Source organism: Corvus kubaryi, unplaced genomic scaffold, assembly GCF_017639235.1.
Source record: "Corvus kubaryi isolate FWS band 111438036 unplaced genomic scaffold, C.kubaryi_AGA036_p1.0 65170, whole genome shotgun sequence".
In the NCBI taxonomy this organism is placed as follows: Eukaryota; Metazoa; Chordata; class Aves; order Passeriformes; family Corvidae; genus Corvus; species Corvus kubaryi.
In genome coordinates, this window is record NW_024581811.1 from 37,997 (window position 1) to 61,528 (window position 23,532).

The 23,532-nt window shown below is 39.2% G+C and overlaps 1 protein-coding gene across 1 annotated transcript in view; it reads left to right on the forward strand.

Moving 5' to 3' along the window:
- LOC121673084 (protein jagged-2-like) overlaps positions 1-23,491 on the forward strand; it is a gene marked incomplete at its 3' end in the record, with an annotated part of 38,423 nt that extends 14,932 nt beyond the window's left edge. The window contains exons 5-22 of the mRNA XM_042046131.1: positions 6,049-6,179; positions 6,562-6,681; positions 8,651-8,764; positions 9,602-9,715; positions 10,274-10,387; positions 10,925-10,971; positions 11,240-11,413; positions 13,782-13,932; positions 14,224-14,388; positions 14,951-15,064; positions 16,075-16,188; positions 16,562-16,675; positions 17,622-17,738; positions 18,402-18,429; positions 19,289-19,374; positions 21,575-21,688; positions 21,881-21,996; positions 23,209-23,491. Coding sequence (XP_041902065.1) covers positions 6,049-6,179; positions 6,562-6,681; positions 8,651-8,764; positions 9,602-9,715; positions 10,274-10,387; positions 10,925-10,971; positions 11,240-11,413; positions 13,782-13,932; positions 14,224-14,388; positions 14,951-15,064; positions 16,075-16,188; positions 16,562-16,675; positions 17,622-17,738; positions 18,402-18,429; positions 19,289-19,374; positions 21,575-21,688; positions 21,881-21,996; positions 23,209-23,491 — 2,216 coding nt within the window. The remainder of the gene's footprint in view (positions 1-6,048; positions 6,180-6,561; positions 6,682-8,650; positions 8,765-9,601; positions 9,716-10,273; positions 10,388-10,924; positions 10,972-11,239; positions 11,414-13,781; positions 13,933-14,223; positions 14,389-14,950; positions 15,065-16,074; positions 16,189-16,561; positions 16,676-17,621; positions 17,739-18,401; positions 18,430-19,288; positions 19,375-21,574; positions 21,689-21,880; positions 21,997-23,208) is intronic.
- Positions 23,492-23,532: the final 41 nt, after the last annotated feature.

Consider the following 23,532-nt stretch of genomic DNA (forward strand, 5'->3'; position numbering starts at 1 on the left):
ATGGAATTATGAGAAATCTCATAGGCTGCTCTGAGCAATAAACTGGAAAACAAAGCCTTGTTTAGGCAGTGTCCTTAGCTGCTTTGGCATCTGACCACTTCAATTCCTGCAGCACTGGACTGCCTGAAGCCCCTAAAGAGCATGAGGCTGCTGTTTGGCCCCGCAGGAATGCACTTGGTACCAGGACTGGGACATCTCCTGTCTCCTCTTTGGTGTGAGATATCCTATCACAGCTTCAGGTTTCAAAGATCTTATAAAATTCTTGCAATTGCTGTGTCTTTCGTCATGTTAAGTTCTCTTGCCTGTTGTTATAACCAGTGTGCTTTTATTATTGTTTCTTTTGTCCTAATGGTGAGCCCTTAGGGAGTGTTGGCAGGAGTTTCACAAGCAGCCACCTTAAGTTAGGCAAAGAATTCCATGTTTTGCTTCTTTATTGGTCAAGGAACTGAGGCATGCTCTGCATTCACTTGCTTGTGAGTGGGTAGGAAGATACAGAACATATCCTAAAGGTGTGAATCTGCATCCAGGAGATGTGAGGTGTGCAGGAAGTAAAAACATGTAGTGCTTGAACTTGTGTCTACAACAGTGTGGGGAGTGCAGCTGAACTAGAACAGTAGATCAAAGCAGCACAGAGAACCCAGTATCATACTCCAAACACTTCAGGGCTTTAAATTTTAGGCTCTCTAGTCTGTTCTTGTGGCCTGAATGCCTGTTTGCAGCTGGAACATGTTGGGTGTGCTCCTGGCATACATTGTCTGACATTACCTTAGTTTAACCTAAGAGGAATCCAATTCCTTTGTTCCAAAGCAGCTCTGTGATGTGAACTTAACACACCATCAACAGGAACGATCAGGCAGTTCAGGTAAAATGCATGTTCCTGGTGTGAACTAATGCAAATACAGGCACACCCTTAGAGCCACTTATGTAAGTTAACTGAGCAATGTTCTGCCTAAAAACATTTGAACCATCCCCTCTTTTAACTTGTTCTCAAAAACTCTACGTAGTAATAGAATGACACTGTTAGCTTTCAATAACTTCCTTTATTAGAGGAGAAAAAAGTTTCTAGGGAAAGGTTTGTATCTTTCAGCATGATAAGAATGCTGGGGATGAGAGGAAAAGATAACAAGCTTTCAGGTAATGAAATTATTTGAGTTCATTAATGAGCATGTTTTCCTTTGCTATTCACAAAATTGTCTTGCCTATTTAGAAGGTAGGAAAGTGGGCAAAGTGTTTCTGTGACAAGTATTAATGAATGAGTACTGTACTACTTATTAACCTTGAATCCAGATGCTCAGAAGTGTAGGATCTAACAGCTGGACAGTATTGCTGCCTGCTGTGCAACAAGTAATCTCCTAAAAGTTTAAACAGGCTTTCTTATGGTTATTTTAAGTAAATAACTAATATAAAGCTATTGTTCTGGCCTTTGCAACACCATCCTGTTCACGTCACTAGAAAATTCAGTGGTTTTCTATTTAAGAGGGTTATTTCTCCCCCACCCCTGAATGATGCATTTTGCTTCTGCTCTTAATGTCACTGTTTTGCTTTGTTTTCCTGTGTGTTAAGTGTTTTGGCCCCAGCTTCCACTTGAAACATGATTGGGAGAAGCTCCCTCCAAAAAGTCTGCTTATAAAAAGGTGTATGAATACATCACAATGATGTTCTCGTCACTCCTTGCAGGATGTGCAATATATCAGTAAGGTGTAACCTGTGATATTTAAAGGCTTACACCACATTGCCTACATCATCCCTAAGATTTTTAAAATTGTTTTTAGGCCCCATATTCTGGTGTTGACTTCAGAAATAGACTTCACTTTGGTGGCTTAGGTGTATTTATGCATGAAGTGCTGACAAAGCTCTGTAAGTAGGTGTAGAACAGCATTTATTTAGGTATCCCCTCGTTCTCATGAATTACAGAGCTTTTTGTAAGGTTTACCAGCATAGATTAGTGACTGGATGAGATGTGCAATGCGAAATTCCTCAGCTGAACTTTCTGCACAGAAGGATCAGGACTCTGAAATAACCAGAAGTGATTGAACCAGGAGAATAAACCATGTGGGAAGATATTACCAAAGAGCTGAGTTTAAGCTGACCATTGAGAGAGCACCCTGATTTTCTGCTGTTAGCAGAGGCATCCTCCTTTTGGATAAGGAGGAGTTAATCATGCAAGGTGCTGAGGGGCTGTGGTTCACAGACCATCAGGATCTGGGGTACATCTCTTTACCTTTCCACATCCCTTCTATAACTGGCACTGTAGGATTTGACATAAAGTCACGGAGTCTGGGTAGCATTTCCAGGGTCATCTAGTCCCACCTCTTTGCCCAAGGAGGTCTAGTCAGACCAGATTGCTCAGGGCCTTTCCTCACAATGATGTTCCTGTTTTACATACAGCAACATGGGACCTTTTGAACAGCTTGTTCCATCTGATTTGGAAATGCTCAATTTCAACTAAGCTCTCAATAATTATAACACAAACTTCCTCAGAGGAAAGCAAAGGCCAGTCAGCTTTTTCTGTAATTATATCTCTTTCAGAAGAACATAAGGAAAACATATTTCTGTAGAAAAATCTGCTTTATTGGACTTGATGAGTTTAGTTTTTTACTGGCCCCAGGAAAAATTAAACCCTCCAAATGTTCCGTTTCATTCTCTTTTTCCCACTTCCCCCTGCCTCTGGTACATATGTACCTTTGAACTGTGTATAGTAATGAGTGTTTTTGTAGGATTCCCTGTTGCTAAATTTACTATTTTAAACACACTGAGATTTACTGTAGAAAGTCCTTTTTCCTTATCCTGAAATTTAGCTGTTTGAAGCCCCACTGAGCTGAATTATTGTGGCTTTGCTTGTCAATGACAGCAAGTGTGTTTTCTGCACAGTTGCAGTTTTTCTAATCTGAAGATTTGAAGTCTTATCTGAAATTTTTTGCTAATGTTAACTCCTGCCACCTCCACTTCCTCCAGCCTTGTTTGAGTTCTCATTTTCCTATTATCACCAGGCTTTCATCTAAGGAAAATGGAAACTGTGAAGCATGCCTGTAGAATTACCAGATCTATTCTCTAAATTCTTGGTTTCAAGATAACCAACAATTGTTCTTCTCTCCCTATTACACTTTGTCTGTGTTAATTCTGACCCAAAGGGATGCTTTGGTCTGGGAGCAGTTGCCTGTGCTTCAGCCTTCCATCAGGAAGTTACTAAACTGTAACAATCTATTTATGGTAGCTTCTTTGTACTGCTAATAACCCAGGCAAGGGCTAAGATTAAGCCAGGTCTGATTTTGTTTTGCATGTGCTGGATTGTGAAGACAAGTTTGAGCTGATGAAGTCAGCAGAGGGGAAGGACAAAGGAAGTAGAATCTTGATTCCAATAAGAATTTTCTTTGTCTGTTGAACAATGAGAATCCTTATAGATTCTCTATATTTGGCTTTCTTATTTTGTCAGATGTGAAATATTTAGAATTGGAATTTAGTTGATGCTCAACTGGGATGGGAGGGCAGGGAAGAAGTAACTTTAGCCCCACTATTAGCCGCACTGGCAGTTTCCTTTTGGCTTTTGCACAAGTGGTTGGTACATGAAAAGGAATTCTGCCTTGGGTTTTTTGGGGGTTTTTTTCCTAAATGATGTTGAATTTGTGTTTGTACCATTTGGGCTTCTCATAGTGAATCATTAACCATTTTCATCCTTGTTTTTTGTCTTGATATTTTTGTCATAAATTACATACCCATAAATGACACACTTACCCATTTCTGGGTTGGTTTACCTTTATTGATCCCATCTTGCTCTCAGGGGGAGCTGAGATCCATGTAAGCATTATCTTTTCAGAAGGAAGTGGAATTAATGCTGCTCTAGCACCTGTTAATGTAGGATGCGACCAGACTTCCTGTTCAAGAGGAAATCCTAATTTATTCTTCCTTGTAAACTGAAGGCTGATCAGCTTACCACATAGTAACCTTTTGACTTGTAAACACTGTGTTCCTTTGGACTGCTTTTAGCCTCTAGAAGTGATTTCCCTCAGGCTTGGTGGAAACTTTAACAGTAAACTTTGGCTGTGTTGAATATCACGAAAAAGCAGCAACCTTTTTCTGATGAAGTAATTTTAATGCTATCAAGTATACCTGCAAACTCGAGTAGGTGCCTAAGATGCCTTCAAGTTCTAGAAGGGAGCTGTATTTTTCTTTGTACTCTTAAGCACCGCTGCAATGTTGAACAAAGTTTTTATCCATTGGCTGGGGAGAATAAATTGAGTTATTGTGATTATTTGCTTTGTGATGCAGACTTTCAGCTGTTGAAAATGCTTGTTGTATGTGGGTGGGGAGTTGGCTCTGGCTGGGATAGTCATGGTGAATCACTGGCAGTAGTGCCAGGTTTGGCATGGATGAAGATTTGGGTTGAGGCCAGTAAAGTGAGTTGCAATGCTTTTCTTATTGTTTATTATCATCCTCTGAAAAGATTTTTCTTGAGGAGGATTTGTGCTTGAGGAGGAAGGAAGAGATCAAATTTAGCAGGAGCAGTATTTGTTTCCTCTTGCTGCTGCTGCAGCCAAAGAAAGAGGCTTCCAAAATATGAGTGTTCTCCAGGCTTCCGCCAGCCCAGCTCAGAGGAGCAGTTGAGGCCTCTGGGCTTGGCTACTCACCTGAGGCTCTCCTTGCAGATCTGCAACTGGGAGCTTTTCAGGGCAGGAGCAGGTACTGGGACATGAGCTCAAAGTAGTTCTAGAACTTCATATGAAAAGAATGGTCTTGCAGAGATCTGCCTCTAGATTCCTTCTGCCAATGTAAATAGTAAGAATTTAAATGCTGTGCTGCCAGCACAGCTTGTTCTGTTCCTCTGGCGATTGATCCAGCTTACTGAAACAGTGCAAGAGGATTGATTCACAAGGAACCAAGACTCCTCATTTATACTTTTCTTCCTTGTCTTCTCACTGCCCCTCCTTCCCCTCCCTCCAAGACTTAATTTATTTTCTGTTCTTTTATACTATTCAAATCATGTGGGTAATAGAATGGTAGTGTTTAATCTAAAAAATGTAGTTTGATTTCTAATGTTTTTTCTTCCTCTAGGCAATAGGGCTGCACTGTTGTGTGTGGGCCCAACTCCCATTCAGTGTGATTTTATGCATCTTTTTGTTGCTAGTATGTCTCTTGAATTCTGTATAGGAAATACTCTCTTAACAGGCAGAACATTTCTTTTGTTGGCCCAAAAGAACAAGCTTACTATTTCTTGGTACTTAAAATATGTGTGAAATATATTTATATGTTAAATCGTTAGCCTATCCTCCCTCCCCCCTGTAAGTTCAAATTTTAATACTTTTCTGTAGCATAAACAGTTGCTTCTTTAGAAGAGTTCTGTTACAGATTAACATAAATATACTGGTCTCAGAAGAAATCTTGGGGAAAAAATTCAACTCCAAAACAAGTGAATTGTTAATGGCTTTTGTTTCTGTTCTCGCTCCTCCTTTCTCCAAAGAGTACTTTTTCCATAGTGTCAGTAGAGAACACTGAGGGTATAAGGGAATAAATCTGTGAAAAAAGGTTTTCTTGAGAAACCAGGCCTTGAGAAATTTGTCAAGACTGCTGCTTCTCTGGCTGCCCTGGTCTTTTGAGACTGTAGCACTCTAGAGCAAATTGGCTATTCTTTTGAAATCTCTCTTCACAGAAAAACACTATAGTGCTTGATGCAGTAAGCCAGCAGTCTCCTTCTGAAAATCAATTTCAGCTTTCTTGTATCAATCACAATTTTTGTCCTAGTGTGAGAGGATTATGTGAAGATGGGACTTCTTGCGAAAGAACAACTAATTCATGTCCAGTTCTCATAACGTGTAGTGCTTGGTGGTGTTTGTTGCCATGGTGTGTAACACATTTGAGCAGGATCAGTTCCTGTAAGGATCAACAGGACTAGTTGTGCCCCTTCTAAACAGGATAAATAAAGTTTTGTTATCTGTTGCACATTGAACAGTTGACCTTGTTCTTGAGAATGGTAAGTGTAGTGTTGTAAATACATGTAATGCTGATCATGAAGCATCATGTTGCTAACTTTTAACATGTGAACTTACATCTTAGGTGTCATTATGGTTGGCAAGGACAGTTCTGTGATGAGTGTGTCCGCTACCCAGGCTGTGCTCATGGGAGCTGTAATGAACCATGGCAGTGTAATTGTGAAACCAACTGGGGTGGCCTGCTCTGTAACAAAGGTACTTAACATTAATGTACAGGAAAAATAAGTTAAGTTGCATGATTAACTGATAACTCATTAACCTCTTTTTTTCTGCTAGTGTGCAACTACCCGAGTGTTTCTGTGCCTTAATTCTTGTGTGGCAGATGGTGCCTAGGCATCAGAAGTATAGGAAGTTCAAGACAAAAGGCTTGGAATTGTCCTGACTCTTCTAACTCCTGCAGTTGTCTCTTGTTCATTCTTCCCTGTTCTGTGGATAGTTACCAGATCACAGGCTAGCCATTGGAATATGGGGATGATGTGGGTGAAGGATGTTCGAGCCAGAAAGGCAGCTGTGTGTCTGACTAGGGATTAAAATGGTGAGATCTGTTCCCTGCTGACTGACCCTTTTCTCTGTGCAGATCTGAATTACTGTGGGAATCACCACCCCTGCCTGAACGGCGGCACCTGCATGAACACCGAGCCCGATGAGTATCGCTGTGCCTGCCCCGACGGCTACTCGGGAAAGAACTGCGAGATCGGTACTTTGGGATATTGCATCTCTTTGCAGATCTGCAGCTGGTTTAGGCACTTCTACATTTCAGTCAGGATATGCTCCATCTCTCCTGTCTAGTGCCTTAGCCTGGCTGTTCAAAAAATCACTAAAGACAACAGAAATGCTGCACCAGTTTCCCTTTAGATAAGACTGAGAATATTTGGCTTCTCTTTCTTAATCCAAACATGCAGTTGGGCTGTAGTCTCATGAAATAGGTTACACATGTGGCTTTCCCTGTTGCCTGTCTCCCTGCTGCCCATTTTCTTGTCTTCTGGCTTGCTGGCAAACATGCATTTTTTCCAAGGTGGAGGTGATGAACTCTTCAGTTTCTACTCTGATGTGGGGCTTTGGCCCAATTTTTTAGTTGTCTGAATGTCTTGACTATCCTTTTTAATCAACTGAAACGTAATCTTCTAATATGGGACTTCTGATACGTTTGGTTTAATAATGAAAGGTTAACTACTATGGAAATGTGCTCAAACCCTCTTACAGAGTCACCTTAAACAGTCTGAACAGAAAATGTCTTCCTTGTGCCTGTTGGCTAAATGGAGGAGAGCATTTAAACCACATTTGTGATGAAGTATGGCTTTCACTTGAGTCTAACAGATCTGTCTCTTGAAAAACTGCTTCCTATCTCAACCACAGTATGAAGATAGCATGTTGCTTTTTTCTATCTGTATATGTATTACACAAAGACCAAAATGTTCATGTTCTGGGGATGATTTTGGTCTTTGGTGACTTTTCTTGATTATTCTCACTTTGGAGGCAAATGGGCAAGTGTGCAATTTCTAGTTCTTTCATATTTTGCTTTAAAGATTTGATGTTTGGAGAAGAATTGAAACTTTTGATTCTACTTTTTCACATGTAGTGTTCAGTTGGGTGTTCTGGTTCTTTGTCATGATGGGTTGTTAAATCCTTCTTTTAAAATATGATATTTAGTCTTCTCATGATGAATTTTGCTGTTCCTTGATAGCTAAAAGTTTAGGTGGGAAGAACTCTTGCTTTTTTTCCACCTCAGTGCTTGGCCTTAAATTCACTAAACTATTATCAGCAGAAGGTTTTCAGAGTTAATCAGGATGTAGATCTTTGAACCTCATAAAGTGCTATGTGGTATTAAAGATACCATCAAAACTTGAATTTTGCTTCAGCTGGTAGAATGTGATGTAAAGTTTAGGCTAAAATGCATGAAATCTTGTCATAACTTGCCCTGAAAGCTGTGGGGGAGTAGCTTGGCTTTTCAGGTGAGGAGGCAGTGAAAAAAGGAGCCATTATACTTGCTGAGATCTGCAGTGATTTTTAACAGTAGGATGGTATGTGAGCTGCTTTAGGTACTGGTACTAAAAGCTTCCTTGGCTTCTGAGAGGGGAAGTTACCAAAAAGAGGTTTCAAAAAGGTTGTCCCTCCTCAACCTGATGGTTGCTTTGTGCAGCCTCTGCAGTGTTACAGCCCTACATGGAGTGACAACGAGCAGCCCTGCCTGTAAGCACCTCTGTTCCCTGCCGTTTCCAAGGAACGGTGTTAGAGTGAAGCTAAACAGACCTTTGATACTTAAAACTGCTACAAATGTTCAGAGCCTTGCTTACAGCGTATCTGTTTTGTCTCACTGAATTTAAAAGAAGTGCTGGAGTACTCTGGAAGTGCATGGCTGGAAGCAGAGTGTTAATGGGGAATTTTGCTGGTTCCTGGGATATTGAAATAGTGACCTGTCTGTGCTTAGGCTTTCTAGTCATTAGGTAGGAAGGATGGTACATCTTCAGTAAAATCCTGCTTCAGTTTCTTACTGGGAATCTTAACTCTCTGCAAGGGGGAGAGGAAGGCTCCAAACTTCTGTGCTGGCATCTCTCCACTGCGATTTTCTTGGTTACTTTTAGCCAATGCAACTTTTAAGTGCAAGTTCTCCTTAATTGGTACTGGAAGAGTATTTAGCAGGAATTTCTTTCCTTCTTTCTCCCCAGCCGAGCATGCTTGTGTATCTAATCCCTGTGCTAATGGTGGAATTTGTCACGAGATTTCGTCAGGCTTCAAGTGTCACTGCCCATCGGGGTGGAGTGGACCAACATGTGCTATTGGTGGGTATGCTTTGGCTGGTGACTGACCTGTTGGGTTGGAAGGGTTGATGAAGCTTACTTGGTGATATCACACTCTGTGTGTTTGGAATTTGGTGGTAGTTTTTTTACTTTCCCTGTCTTTTAACAGCTGAGCATTGGCAGAGTGAAAAGAGGAGGGTTCTGTGCAGCCCACAGTATTGACTCGATGCAGTTGAGATCTGTTATCAGAAAGTTATCAAAAGCATAGCTGGACCATATCCAAAAGCTTGTTTGACAATTCCTCACTCCTTAGCCACTCTAAAGCAAAATACAGAATGGTTTCATTTTGAGAAATATAAATGTGAAGGTCAAAGGTTCTCCCCTTCTTTAGTAGTAGAAGTGTAGATTTGCACACTTAAATGCTTAAGTGTCTGATTCAGAGGACAGAGAAGTGGTTGAAATGTATTGTGGGACTATAATTAGTTTATATGTTGCCTGTGATTTGGAGCACAGGTGGCTTACCTGTTTTTAAACAGCAACTGTCCTCAAAAAAAAGAAACAACCCCAAAAAACCCTGAAAATTACCAACCACAAAACCAAAACTGGCTAAATTTGTGTCATGAATCTAGGAATATAACTTTCAATGAACATGCAAATCATAGGTAGCTTAGCTGATTCTTCTTTGCTGTTTGCAGATTTTCTCTCCTCTCTCTCAAGGAGGTGAGAAAAGCCTAAGTGAAAATTAGGTTAGAAATGTTAGTCTGTTCCTAAGCTTATTTGTTTGAACATTCTCCCCCTTCATCTCAAACTAACTTTGAAGCAGAACCTGTTAAGCCAAGCCTTAGGCCGTGTAATGGAAGGCCCCCTTTGACTTTGCAGATATTGATGAGTGTGCCTCAAACCCCTGTGCTCAAGGAGGGACCTGCATTGATGGTGTCAATGCATTCGAGTGTATTTGTCCACAACAGTGGATTGGAGCAACTTGCCAGCTTGGTAAGTAATTCGAAAGCTTTGGAGACCACTGGAGGTTATTCCTAAACAGTGAATAACTCTGTGTGGCTGGCATGGTGTTTATTGAAGAAAACATGGAATGTGTGTGTTATTAGTATCTTAGATCCTCTTTAGCAGATCTTAAAGCCAGAAGTTTCAAATGGATCTGTAACTATTTAAGCCCCAACTTCAGCTGACTTGTAACAGTTCCTTTAGAATGCCCCATAACTTTTCTGTTGCAAAATGCAGCGTTGGTGATGGTAGCTCCTTCTCCATGGTGGCAGAACAGTGACTAAGCTTGTGGAGGCCAGGGAAGGGGTTTGCCCTGACTAACAAATTGCCTTTTTGAGTTTTGGCAAAGGGAAGAGTAAGATAACGTGCATGTGCTACTATAGGCAAGTGTGCATTCAAGGCCTGTGATATGTAAATGGTTTTAGTGCCCTACCAGTGTATAATATGAGCTTCTGATGCTTGGATTGCATGGATGCTTTGCTTGGTGCTGTGGTAATCTGTTTCTGGGTTTGTTCTTTATTCTATTCTTTATTTTCTCTTCTTTCACAGATGCTAATGAGTGTGAGGGGAAACCCTGTGTTAATGCTTACTCTTGCAAAAATCTCATTGGTGGATATTACTGTGACTGCATTCCAGGATGGACAGGAGTAAATTGTCATATCAGTTAGTATTTCTTTAGTATGTATGTTGACAGTAGGATGCTTTGTTCTTTTAAAAAAAAAAAAAATCATGATGAGTGATGGTATACATATTTTTAAAATAAAAAAATACCTGTTGTCAGGATTTTTCTAACTTCTAGCAATGTAAATTGAAAATACGGTTTGAAAATTTATTTTTAAAGGTAATTGGTATTAAAGTGAGCTTAGATATATGCTTAACTAATAAATCTCTTGACTCTTACATGTTTCTGAATGATATATACTGATTCAATTTAAAATACTTTAAAATGTTAGATGCTAAATTAACTGATATTGATACCTCACTTTTAGTACACTGTAGCAGAAATATAGAATGTAATTTTCTATTAGATATTTTTTAAAAATAGAGATCTCTTAAGGCATCAAGAATCCTTCCTTTCCATTGAAACATCTAGAAAAAAACCTTTTTGAAAATCACTTTTCTTCGTTTTTATGCTAAACCTATACTTTACAGCTTAGTCTTCCAGTATAAATTCTAATGCTTTGCATATTTTATCCATAGATATAAATGACTGTCATGGACAGTGCCAGCATGGAGGGACTTGTAAGGTAACTCTTGTTCATTACATTCCATGTTCAAAATTAGTCTTTCTCTGACTGGTTATGAGTTCTGTAGTTTGCAATTACAGTTTGGTTAATTGAGTTCAAATGTTAGAAATGCAATGCTGCACGTGCAGACTCTTTCACCCATTTCACAAAATAAAATTTTGTGGTGCTACTGCTGTTCGCAAATCCAGAATACCAAACAACTTGAATTTTTGTGTGCAAGTTTCATCAATAAACAAATGCTTCTGCTTCTTTTCCCTGCTCTGTGAAGGATGAAGTGAATGGTTACCACTGCTTATGCCCTCGTGGTTTCACAGGAAAAAACTGTGAGATAGAAACCAACGAGTGTGAAAGCAATCCCTGCCAGAACGGGGGCCGGTGCAAAGACCTGGTGAATGGATTCACTTGCCTGTGTTCCCAGGGATTCTCGGGAGTCTTCTGCGAGGTGAGGGCAGCACAGACATTACTGCAATGCTTGGCATGGATTGAATTCTTGAAAGAAATATATCTCTGGGTTTAAATGGGAGTAACCCAAGGCTGGAGCATTGCTGCCTATTGTAGCTGTTACCTGATACTCTGAATAAGCAAATTTGTTGTGGAGTGCTGTCATAGTAGCTGTAAAGCTTGAATTTGCAGCCTGATAAACTGCAAGTTGTTGCACATAGGTGTTGGCCTTCCTAAGTGTTTTAAGGCTGCAAATATTCCTTAAGCTTGAAATGTTTCCGTTTGTAATTTTCAGGACCTGTGTCCTTTCCTTACACTAGAGTGCTTTAGGTTTTCATCCTAGTAACTCTGAGGTACATAATTGAATTACCCTTCAAGTAATCCTACTGCTATTGGTAGGAGTATAATAATTATGTATCAGTTATTTATATATAATGGTGATAATTAGCATAATTACTAAAGGCAGGCAGATAGGCAAGTATTGGCTCTCAGAACTTTCTGTTTGAGATCATTTTAGGAACATGTAGTTCTAGTGCTTAAGGATTCAGATCTGAAATATTGAAGTCTTAGTGAGAATTCCTAAAGTCCTTAATGGAAATGAAGATATTCCTCTTTTTAGGGAGGACATTAGGCTTTTCAGTGTGAAATTATTTTGCATTAAGTATTCACTTTCTGGCTTTTGCTGATAGTCAAATCCATCTGAATCTTATGCTTACTATCAGCTGGAGGCATTAGACTAGAATGTCGTTGGATTTGCTCCAGAATTTTTTTGTGGAGGATATTAGAGTGATGTCTCTTAAAGACTGAAGTAAGTTCATTCTATGTCATTTGCATCATTAAAGAAGCAGTGCACTCATTTTATTCAAAATTTAAAAGGTCTGCAGATACCAACCAGTTTAATAAAACTGGTGCAGCACCTAATAGCTCATGAACTGTTCCTGCATAAGGATCATAACTTCAGTGCTCTACTCTGGGCTGATTTATACAATACTGTGTAATTAAAGTTTTAGCAAATGTGCTTGAATAATAGGGGAGAGTTGGCTGCTTGCCTTGTGTGTTGCAGGAAATATCTACCATTGATTCCAGATGCTAAAGTACCAGCTACTGAACTTGCATTGGGAAGGGGAAATTTACACTAATGGAAGGAAACAAATGGAGACATCTGATAGAGGAGATCTGAGAATCTTTCTCAGACCATAGCTATTCTTTTATAGCTTGCTTTGAATGTTCTGTATGAGAGCACGAAATGGTTTGCTGAAAATTTTTCTGTTGCAGCTGGAATTGTATGTGCTCCTCTGAACTAAGTATTTAACACCATTTGTGTTCCTTCTCCTTTGGCTAGCTTTGCATTTTTCTCCTATTTAGCTACTGAACTGCTAAAAATAGGGATCAAAACCACTATTGGACTTAGCTTTCAACTTTACAGACATAAAATTATCTTTCTCCTAAGAGAGATGTGAAGAAGGAAAAACTGACTTGAGGGAAGAAAAGCAATCCTTAAGAATAACAATTTGGAGGAAAGATACTGTGATGTAAAAATATCCCTTTTGAGGCTGCTTTGTGGATTTTGATACCAATTTAGGGCATCACGAATCAGTGATCTTATGTCAGTCTAAAGCAGAAAGCAGCAGAATTGTTTTGCCACAGCAATGTCTGTGTTAAAAGTTATATATTATGAAGGCAAGCTTTGAATTTTGCTCTCTGGATCAGATGGTCAGAGTTCAAAATGCATCTCATGTTTCTGTGTAAATTGGTGTGGTGATGGTATTTGTGAAAATAAGGCCCTGAGCAGCTGGGTCTAACTAGACCTACTTTGAGCAGGAGGTGGGGAGTGGCTGACCTCTAGAGGTCCCTTCCAAGCTGTGTGGTTTTATAATAAATTCTATGTGCTAATTGAGATGGGAAGAGAATTTGCTCTAGGGGATGGGATTTTGTTCAGGTTTTGTGCATTTTAAGTATCTTGCAGACACAAAGCTGACAAGTGCACTGGTATTTAACTTGCCTTGTAGCACTTGGTACGTGGGTGTGAAGGACAGAGAAGTAACTTACAATGATCCAGAAAAGTTTGCAGTAAGACATCTCCTAATGGCTTAAGTAATTATTTACTGAGTTACTGCAAATGTGCTTATTCAGACTCCTGCAAAGGAGTATTTTTTAGCAGTGTCAGAAATGCTTTGTATTAGGGTAGACTAAAGTAAGCTGAAGTTTCTCTGTCTTGCAGGATGGAATGCAATATTTATGATTCATAAACCTTCTTAAAACTTGAGGTTCCTTGTACATTAGCTTCATCTGCATCTTTGGCAAAGCAGATAATGCTGCTTACTCCTGGGAAATGAAGCAGCTGCTGCTAACTGTGGTCTCTCTTACAGATGGATATTGATTTCTGTGAACCTAACCCTTGCCAGAATGGGGCTAAATGTTATGATCTGGGAGGAGATTATTATTGTGCCTGCCCTGATGACTACGATGGAAAAAATTGTTCTCATCTCAAGGACCACTGCAAGAACAATTCTTGTAAAGGTACCTGCTGTTGTTCATAAATCTGTCTTGATGGTGGTGCATTAAAAAAAAAAAAAATTAAGGCATTTTGGGGGATAGTGTAATGCAGAAATGTTTTTATTATGTTCTCTTGGACTTCATAAAATAGTGAGGCACTGAGAAGAAATGCTCCTTATTTTATGAAGAGCTAGACGGTGACTTACAGCTAACATGAAATTGTGATTGGTTTTAATTTTTGTAAAACTTCTTTTAGAACTAAAATCTGGTTGGTGATACAGATCATTAGTCTAAAGACTACACTTCTTTTTTTAGTAATAGACAGCTGTACAATAGAAGTCTTCACTAATGCTACCCAAGAAGGAATCCGTTTCATTTCATCCAATGTTTGTGGGCCTCATGGACGGTGTATTAGTCAGCCAGGAGGGAATTTCACTTGTGCCTGTGACAGAGGTTTTACTGGAACATACTGTCATGAAAGTAAGTAGGAGCATGTAAAAGATTATTCTTTTTGCTCTCCATTTATTTTAAAGTTAATGTTACAAAGCTTTGCAACATAAAACATTCAGATTTCAGCAAAGTTGCATAAAGCACTGTTTCAGATGTACTGCTTGAAATTGTTTCTTCTGGTAGCAGTCTTTGTAGTGGTTTACACTTCCTCTGTGAAAGAAAACTGGTTTTAATCCAACTTCGATGTAAATGTGTCTGTACCCACTACCTTTATGTACAGTCTTATGAGTCATGGATTTCTCCAACAGGAGAATGGTAAAAAGGGACCAGAACATGTATTTCTGGTCTGAGTGTTTTTTAAACCCCTGGATATTTTTGCTGGGTTAACTTAGTGCTCTGGTTTGACTTGCTACATGAGAGACAATACAGCCAGAAGCCCCACCAGGCTTGAAAACAGATGTTTGAGCTTTTCTTTTGCATGTACAAATGCAGTAATAACTTTGTGCTGCTTTTCCTAGAGACACAAGTGTAGAGCACTCTTCTGAGTAGGTGAAAACAACCTTGAGCAATAATTGTTGACTTTCTGTTGTAGATATCAATGATTGTCTTGGGAAACCTTGCAAGAATGGTGGGACATGTATCGATGAAGTTGATTCATTTAGATGTTTCTGTTCAAGTGGCTGGGAAGGAGAACTGTGTGATACAAGTGAGTACTGCTCCGTGTTGCAGGGCCAAATGATGCACATTTGTTGTAACAGATGGTTGGTATGCACTTAATAATGGGTTAGTTTCTTTGTTCTATAATTAAGTCTTGTTTGCAGAAGTATTTTCAGAAATAACTTCAGGTAGCTGCTCTAAAAGCCTCAGTGCCTTTAATAAGAGCAGAATCTGATTCTCTGGTATAGTTCAGCATTTATCTCAGGAGAAGAGAACTTTTTGTCCGGGGGATAGGCAAAAGTGTTGGCCAAGAAGTGAACTAGACCTGTTCATGGTTAAGACACCTCAGAGGAAACTGCAGTAGTTTCTTTTTCTGGTATGAATGAAGCCTCTTCTACAACATGATGGCAAGGACTTGCTGAGACTTGTTACAGGACATGCATCAATTAAGATGTGAAATACAGACTGAGCAGTTTTTGGCAGCTATTGCTGTCAAAAGAGCTTTTGTGTGGTCTGGATGAAGTTTGTTCTGGAATACTTATGTTCCACCCATTAAAATGTTTGTCTCAAGTGAAAGGAGCTTTCTCTAAAATCCATGTTTGTGAAAGTATGTTTATATGCATATGCATATATGTGATTAAGCCACCTCTGATGGCTGTAACTCTGTGCTTTGAAACATAGAACAGAAGAAGGGAGCCTTAACTGTCTCTTGTTGGTGTCCTGGGTTGGGGCTCCTTTTCAGGACATTGTGGTCCCTACTAGAAAGCTCTTTCTGAAGTTCAGAATACAGCTGTTTGTAAAAACAAAGCAACTTTGGTGCTCTACTGAGAAGCCACACTGTATGGTCCTTCTAAGCTGTCAGAAAGTCATAACTCATGTTGTTCTGTATTAAATCAGAGTATTTTCCATGCATGTATAAAGATAACCTCATAATAATTAGGACTGCTGTCTTCCTAAATAGTACAAAATTTATTTTCTTTTTAAAGAAATATTTTCTGTTTTCTCCTGGCCTTGGCTGGGATAGATCATCTAATCTGAATTAACTGGGTTTTTTTTTAGATTTCAATGACTGTTCTCCTAACCCATGTCACAACGGTGGCCGATGCATTGATTTGGTAAATGACTTCTATTGTGAATGTAAGAATGACTGGAAAGGCAAAACTTGCCATTCACGTAAGTGTTCCTTGCTTTGATCTTTAGATTACCCAAAGATTTATTCTCTTCTTGTGGTACTGAAGTTCCTGAAATTTAAAATAAAACAATTGCAGTGAAAAAATAGGTGCTCTTTCATTACCCTTTCCAGTTTCCCAGTCACAAAATGGAACATTTGAAAAATGCATCCCCTCATGTAGCAAAACAGTTTCATGAGAGATGTCCTTAGAGTCCATTCTTTGGGTTGTTTATTGTAATACAGAAAATGGAACAATGTGTCTTTGATACTGGTGCATTTAAATACGAAGCCTCTTTAATTTGTGATTAAAAAGTCCCTGTTTCTAACATTCAGCCAGACCAATGGCAATTAAAACTGCTTTGTTGTGGTGTGCAGGTGAATACCAGTGTGATGCAAACACTTGCAGTAATGGTGGAACATGCTATGATGATGGAGACACATTCCGCTGCTCGTGTCCTCCAGAGTGGATAGGAAGTACTTGCAACACTGGTAAGCTTTTTAAATTGTCTACAGATGAAGCCAGAAGAAGCAGAGAAGTATTTAAATAATCAGCTGTTTAGTAAACAGGCACACTGTCTGTTCTGGCTGGCTGGTTCAAAGCTGTTCCAGTTGGGTGGTGACTGAAATATAAGTAATTTCTTCCACTCACCTGACATGATACTGATTTTTAGGAAGCTGTTCTCCTCTGGCTGCTTATATGGTCTTTTCCATAGCTTCTCTCCTAAGCAGTTTTAGAAAACTTGGACTGGTGTCTTGACTTCTCTATTAGTGTTTAGAGGCCCTGTGTGTAAAGGTTTTCCTGGGAACTTAATCCCCTGCTTGGCTTGCAGAGCCATAAGATTTGTGATCATGAGGTGTATGAGCAGGAATGCCCGGGAACAATGAAATGAAGTGGTTCTTCCTGGGGCATTTGCAGAGTTACTGCCTGCTGTAGGGGAACCATTTGTGATTTTTTTTCTTCGGAGACTGAATGTAGTATCTGTGGTGTATCTTTCTGAAAATGAAACTTCCATTTTGATCAGGAAGTCGAATGAAGATAAGTTAGTACAGTTTTTCTGCTTTTTAGATGCAATTGCAGCTTTTAATCAAAAACTGAGATTTTAATGCTAATATTTTATTGTAAAGAACACCTCATGGCCTGGGTAACTCAATGCCAAAATAATAATTTAGCAGTACTTGAAGAATGCTCACACAGGTGGGGCAGAAAGGAGGTAATTCTTTGTTAATAAAATCTCATGGTTTGGTTAAATGATTGAATTGGGATGATGGTGAAGATAGGTGAGAGACTGTCATGTGATGTATTTTAGGAGGTTTTTGACCTCTTAAGTTTTTAACTGTTGGCTTAAATACTGTGTAGGATTGTGATATTGACACATCCAGATGATATGGTACTTTTTGTCTTCTGGGCTAATAGAGACTTTTTCTGTTTTCAAAGCTAAAAACAGCAGCTGTATTCTAAACCCTTGCATGAACGGTGGAACATGTGTTGGCAGTGGAGACTCCTTCTCGTGCATCTGCAAAGAAGGATGGGAAGGACGCACATGCACACAGAGTAAGGCTTTTCTCCTTTCTTCCCCTGCATCCCCCTGGGATATTGGGAGTGTCTGGCAGAGAGCTGTTAACTGAGACAAAGCAAGTTTATGGGGTTCATGTGCCAAAGTATCTGAATCATTCAGAGTGGGAGGTAGGTAAAGAAAACGATGCTCGAGTAATGAATGAAGGGTTCGTCATGCTGCTTTTTGCATCCAGTCTCTGCCAAAATAAGACTCTCAGCCTTCTATAAAAATACAATTTTTGGAAATGTGTGCAGAGCAGAAAAAATACTCACAGAAATAATAATTTTAATAATGAAAAGTATCTGGAAAGGCAGGCAGTGGAGTATAAGCCATTTTCTCTGAGGATAGCAGTTAACTACTTTGACATACCAAGACAATGAATTGGTTAGGTGGAGTAAAGCCTGAAACTTGGATTCGCCGGGCCCCCCCCCCCCCAGGTGTAACATTGGTAGTGGGAGGGAAACTCTTAAATTTGAGTTCTGTTTTTACTCTGCCTACTGTTGATATAAATGATAATTGAACTTCCTTTGCAAGTGTGGAAGAAAACGTTCAGTTCTGTATATTTTTCTTATCAAATATATTGTCTTCTGAACTATAGTGTTGTCTATTAGAAAATAAATTGTGCCCCTATTTACACTAGTCTATATTCTTTTTTCTAGACACCAATGACTGCAACCCTCATCCATGGTAAGTGCACGAACTCCAGTCCTGTACCTATTGTGAAAATAAAAATGAGCACAGTAATATGGATTTACATTACAGATTAGAACTATTTTTACTCTAAAATAATTGAAGCCAGCCTCTGTAAAATATCTTATAGCAAAAAAAATGGTTATGTCTTATCTATTCCTTGACAGCGACAAAGATTACAAAACAATCCTGAGTTGATTCACGTATAAACAAGTAAAAGTATTTTAGTGTAGTCTCCATGGTGGAACTGATTAGTAAATTAGTGATATGAAGTGAATCACATATGATGACATTTGAAGTATTTGTAATTGGATGGGATAAAAAAATGAGAAATCAAAACCTGTTCGTTTACAGTAAATAATTTTAAATAATATAAAAATGTCCTGTTGGACCAATTACTATGTATAAACGCGTTTAAAAAAAACCTTGGATTTTGGAAGATAAAATGGGAATACTTTAAATATAGAGATTGATATTTATGGTTGAAGGGGAAAAAACTGATGTGTGGATGAAACAATCTACCTTATCTTTCTCAGTTGTCCACTCTGATGCCATAATCCGTGCTTCATGTATTAAAAAAAGAACCAAATTTGGAAAAACTTGGGCTTTCTTTGTGTTCACTTGAAAGTGCTGTTCCACTTCTGAGTTCTGTGAATGCACTTCCTCATGCACCTGTAGGATGTTGCTGTTTTAATCTCTGACTTGCTAAGCAATAATGATATTTATCTATCATTACACTTTCTCTATTGATAGGAATAAATTGTCCCCCTGAAGAGCAGCAGAAGCTTTAATTACCAAAGCTTTAATTGACCAATGAAACAATGTAGGCTTGTTAACTAGACTTTTTTGTTTACAGTTACAACGGAGGGATCTGTGTTGATGGAGTGAACTGGTTCCGATGTGAATGCGCCCCTGGCTTTGCTGGTCCTGACTGCAGAATTAGTAAGTACCTGCATGGGTAGAGACCTGGATGGGTGTAACACTGCATAAATTGGAAAGAACACCTGATAACCCTTTTTACATTAGCTCAGCTGAATTCCAAATAATGAAGCAGAAGCCACCTTGTTAGCTAGGTACTGATACCTTGTAAGTAATGGCAGGTTGTGGTCTGTTACTTATTTCATTGAATGGCACTGAAGTGAGTCGGCTTTTAAATCATGCTTAAAGACTTCATTGCTGGCTTTTCTTGGATAATTGTGACATTTCTGTGGTGCTGGCTTCATAGAAGCTTAAGTTTTAAATATTTCTGTTGATAAACATCTTGTTGGTAAAGATGACATATCTGTATGTGTTTTACTGAACATTAGAAACCAAAATCCCCTGAGACATTGCAAATGGAAACAAAAACATTGTGAGTGTAGTGCTGGCACGTGAATAACAGAAGTATGATAAAGGTCTTCCAAAGCTAGAAAACAAACTTGTTACACTGCAATTATTCTGAAGGATAGAGGCTGAAAAGAAGGGAGAAAAACAGACCCTAAAACTCTGTTGAAGTGTTGTGGAACAATCTGGTGGGGGAGTTTTGTTGTTTTGTTGGTTTTTTGGGTTGTTTTGTTTTTGTCTTTTTAATGGAATTTTACCATTTTGACTTGAATGGATATATACTTTATTTTTACTTTCTGCTTTGGAAGATCAGACTTCAGATCTTCTGTAGCCTCAAGGCTTTTGGGCTTGGTCCTTCCACTCCATCAGTATGGTGATGTGCTTTCAAGTTGAGACTTCATCCTCATTCTGGCATAGAGAAGACAAACCAGCGCCTCTGGTTGGAGGGCAGCTGCAGCCCTTGTGGAAGCATCAGCTTAGCGGTGTCTCGATACAGAACCAGGGATGGCAGATCATTGTGTGTCTAGATCCAGATACCCAGAAAGGGATATTGAATTCTCCTTGGCTGCTCCTCTTCCCCTTAAGGCTAGGATGTCACAAATACGAATACTGCGCATTTGTAATGGAGCTGCAGACATTTTTTACTTGTTTAGACTGGTCTAGATGGAAGGAGTAGCTGACAAAAACACCTTTTATGGCTGATGCAGAAACAGAGTTAAGTCACCTTTTTCAGCATACAGAGGCTGAAGAATCTTAAATCTATATAGCTTGAAGGAGTAAAGAGGAGGAAAGAGTAGTTAAACCCTGTTGAAGTTTAGATCTTGTGTATTTGCTTAAAACTTCATCTTAGTGCACTTTTGAAGGAAGCAACAATTGGGTTGTTTTCCATTGCCTACATGTGCAACTGTCTCACTACTGCCATTTATTCTGTTCACTTTCAAACTCCTGTACTTTAAACTGAGCTGATGCTGTGTATGACACAAGAACTGGTGTGTAAACAGTTTTTGAGGGGTTGGAAAGGGCATTTATATTCAGTGGAAGGAAACCTTTCAAAAGATGCTTTGGAAGAGAAAGGTTCTGGTTGAAGATGAAGCAATTGGTGCTTATGGCTCACAACTTGATAAGTTGGTTTCTGTTGCATAAATCAGTATTGGTCACTTCCCCAGAATAACAAATGGCACATTGCTGTCCATCTGAATGGATCATGCTTCCGTGCCTTTTTCCATTGGCTTCTGTGGCTAAGCCTCTGCATCTTTAAAGGGTTTAAGAGGTTTTTGTGCTAAGTGTCTGCGTACTAAATTAATCTACTCACTATTTGAAGGTTATTAATGTTCAGCAAATGTGTGTTACAAAGTAAACTGTTATTGTTCTGCCTTATGGTCATTTGTATTGCAGTAAATCACTTTTTTGAGCATTGTTGAGCAAGTTCATTGTTCAGCTCCTGCACTCTGATAACTTCATGAAAGCACATGCTCTTGTATGAAGCCTAAATGTCTGAGATCAGTGCCAGAACAGGATGTGGGACTTGTTCTGTAGCTGAATGTGGAGAAGGCATTAACACCTTCAGCTGTCCAACACCTCTGCTCTGTGAGATGAGTCAGCATATGACTGCTATTTTGATTACCAAAACTTCAATTAGGGTGCAATTACAAGAAATCTATTGCAGGTTATTGCAGAACTGTTTAATTACAAGATTAATTCTGAAGCTACAGTGTCCTTTGCTTTAAAGAAAGGAGGTATTGTTAGATTACACCTCAGTAAATTATTAATTACAATATTTTGTGTCCTTGTCACTGATTTTTACCTATTTTCTGTCCAGATATTGATGAATGCCAGTCTTCTCCTTGTGGATATGGTGCCACCTGTATAGATGAAATAAATGGATACCGATGCACTTGTCCCCCTGGAAGAATTGGTCCTAGATGCCAAGAAGGTATTCCTATATCTGCTATCAACCTTTACCCAGAAAACAATAGGGCACAATGTAGCCCATATAAAGTTTATGTACAGTAGTCTGATATGTAAGGAACAGTAGCTAATATTTTTAATTTAAATTTGTATAGTATTTATAACCTGAAGAGGTGAAGTGTCTGAGTGTGCCTTTTTTTTGTTTTTTTCCCCTTAGTGATTGGAATTGGAAAGCCTTGCTGGCTTAAAGGAATGACCTTTCCCCATGGCAGCCGGTGGGAACAGGAGTGCAACAGCTGCCACTGTTTGGATGGACGTATTGACTGCACCAAGGTAGGCATTTTGGCCTATCTTCTTAAATTCCTGTGGCTGGAACAAACTCATTGTTCTTCATGCACAAGTTAGTCTTTGTCTCCTCTAAATTTCCTCTGTTTAAAAATTTTTTTTTTAAAAAGTGGCTTCCTGTAAAAGTACTTATGGATTGTCTTATAATCATAAGTTACTGCCCTGCTCCCTACCTGCTAGAACAGGCTCTCTAGACCACTTGTTGCAGAAAATGAAATGTGAGCTGGCATAGAGTAAAGGGTAAATAAATCACACTGCTGAAGCTTTGCAAACACAGTTTTAGAGCTCCTAATTTTGTGAAATTAGGACATGTAGGAAGAAGTTTTTTCAGTGGGTATTTTTGTACTGTCCTTCAGCAGCTTTATGAATTGACAGATTTCAACCTTTGTGTATATATTATGGACTAGATCCTGGTGGTTTTGTGACTGAGGAAAAGTAAGACCTAGATGCAGATGGAACATGTGCTGTAAATGCAACTCATCCATGTGTGATATTTGGTTTCTTCCATGTAATGGCACAACTGCACTTTCTTGCTGACAATTGTGCTTTAAGAAAGCTCTAAGTTCCTGCACCATTAGCTGTAGAGTGCTATGTAGGATCTTAAAGGCTACATGGAATTGTAGAACATCCTGAATTGGAAAGGACCCACAAGGATCATCCAAATCCAGCTGCTGGAATGGAGCTGTATTTGGAAACTTGCTGCCCCCCAGTAATTTGTGGGTACCAGCAAACTGTTTTCTTCTGGGAGCATGGTTGGAGTGGCTGTGCTTATCACCAGTGTGCATCAGCTCTTAACATATTCAGCATTCTCTGGCAGGGGTCTCAGTGTAAATATTGAAGAAATTAATCTTTGTGGGGATACTTCTTTCTAGATTAAAGACGCCTAGAGGACTAGATTAAAATAAATGCTTAAACTTCTGTATAACTCAGTTATGTGTGACAAATTCATAAACTTCTAAGGAGATGTGCCCAGTCAGTGGTTTCTTGGATTATCTTTGCACAGTTTTTTACTCTTCTGTCTGCACAAAATGTCCTCATTTTGTGGAAGAGCAGCTCCATCTGCTACTAAGACTACAGCAGTATCAAAACACAGATATTCTGCAGGCAGCAGTAGCTCATGACCATCCTATGTGAATTGCTTATTTTGATTTGATGTGTAAGAGCAACTTGCAACAGTGCTTTGTTCTTTTTAATTTCTAGGTGTGGTGTGGAAAAAAGCCTTGTCTGTTACACAAATACTGGGATAATTCAAATAACCAGTGTCCCATGGGTCAAGAATGCCAGGAAAAGTATATGAAATGCTTTCAGCCACCGTGCACGGACTGGGGAGAATGCAGTGCCTCTGAACCTCTGCCTATCAATATCAAATGTCTGCCTAATTCTGGGTACTTGGACAATGACTGTGCTAGAATTACTTTAATTTTTAATGGAGACAAAGTCCCCCAGGTGAGAATGGAATTCTTAATGAAGTGTGGCCCTATATGTAGGGATCTATTCTATGTCACAGCATGCAAGATTAAGGTT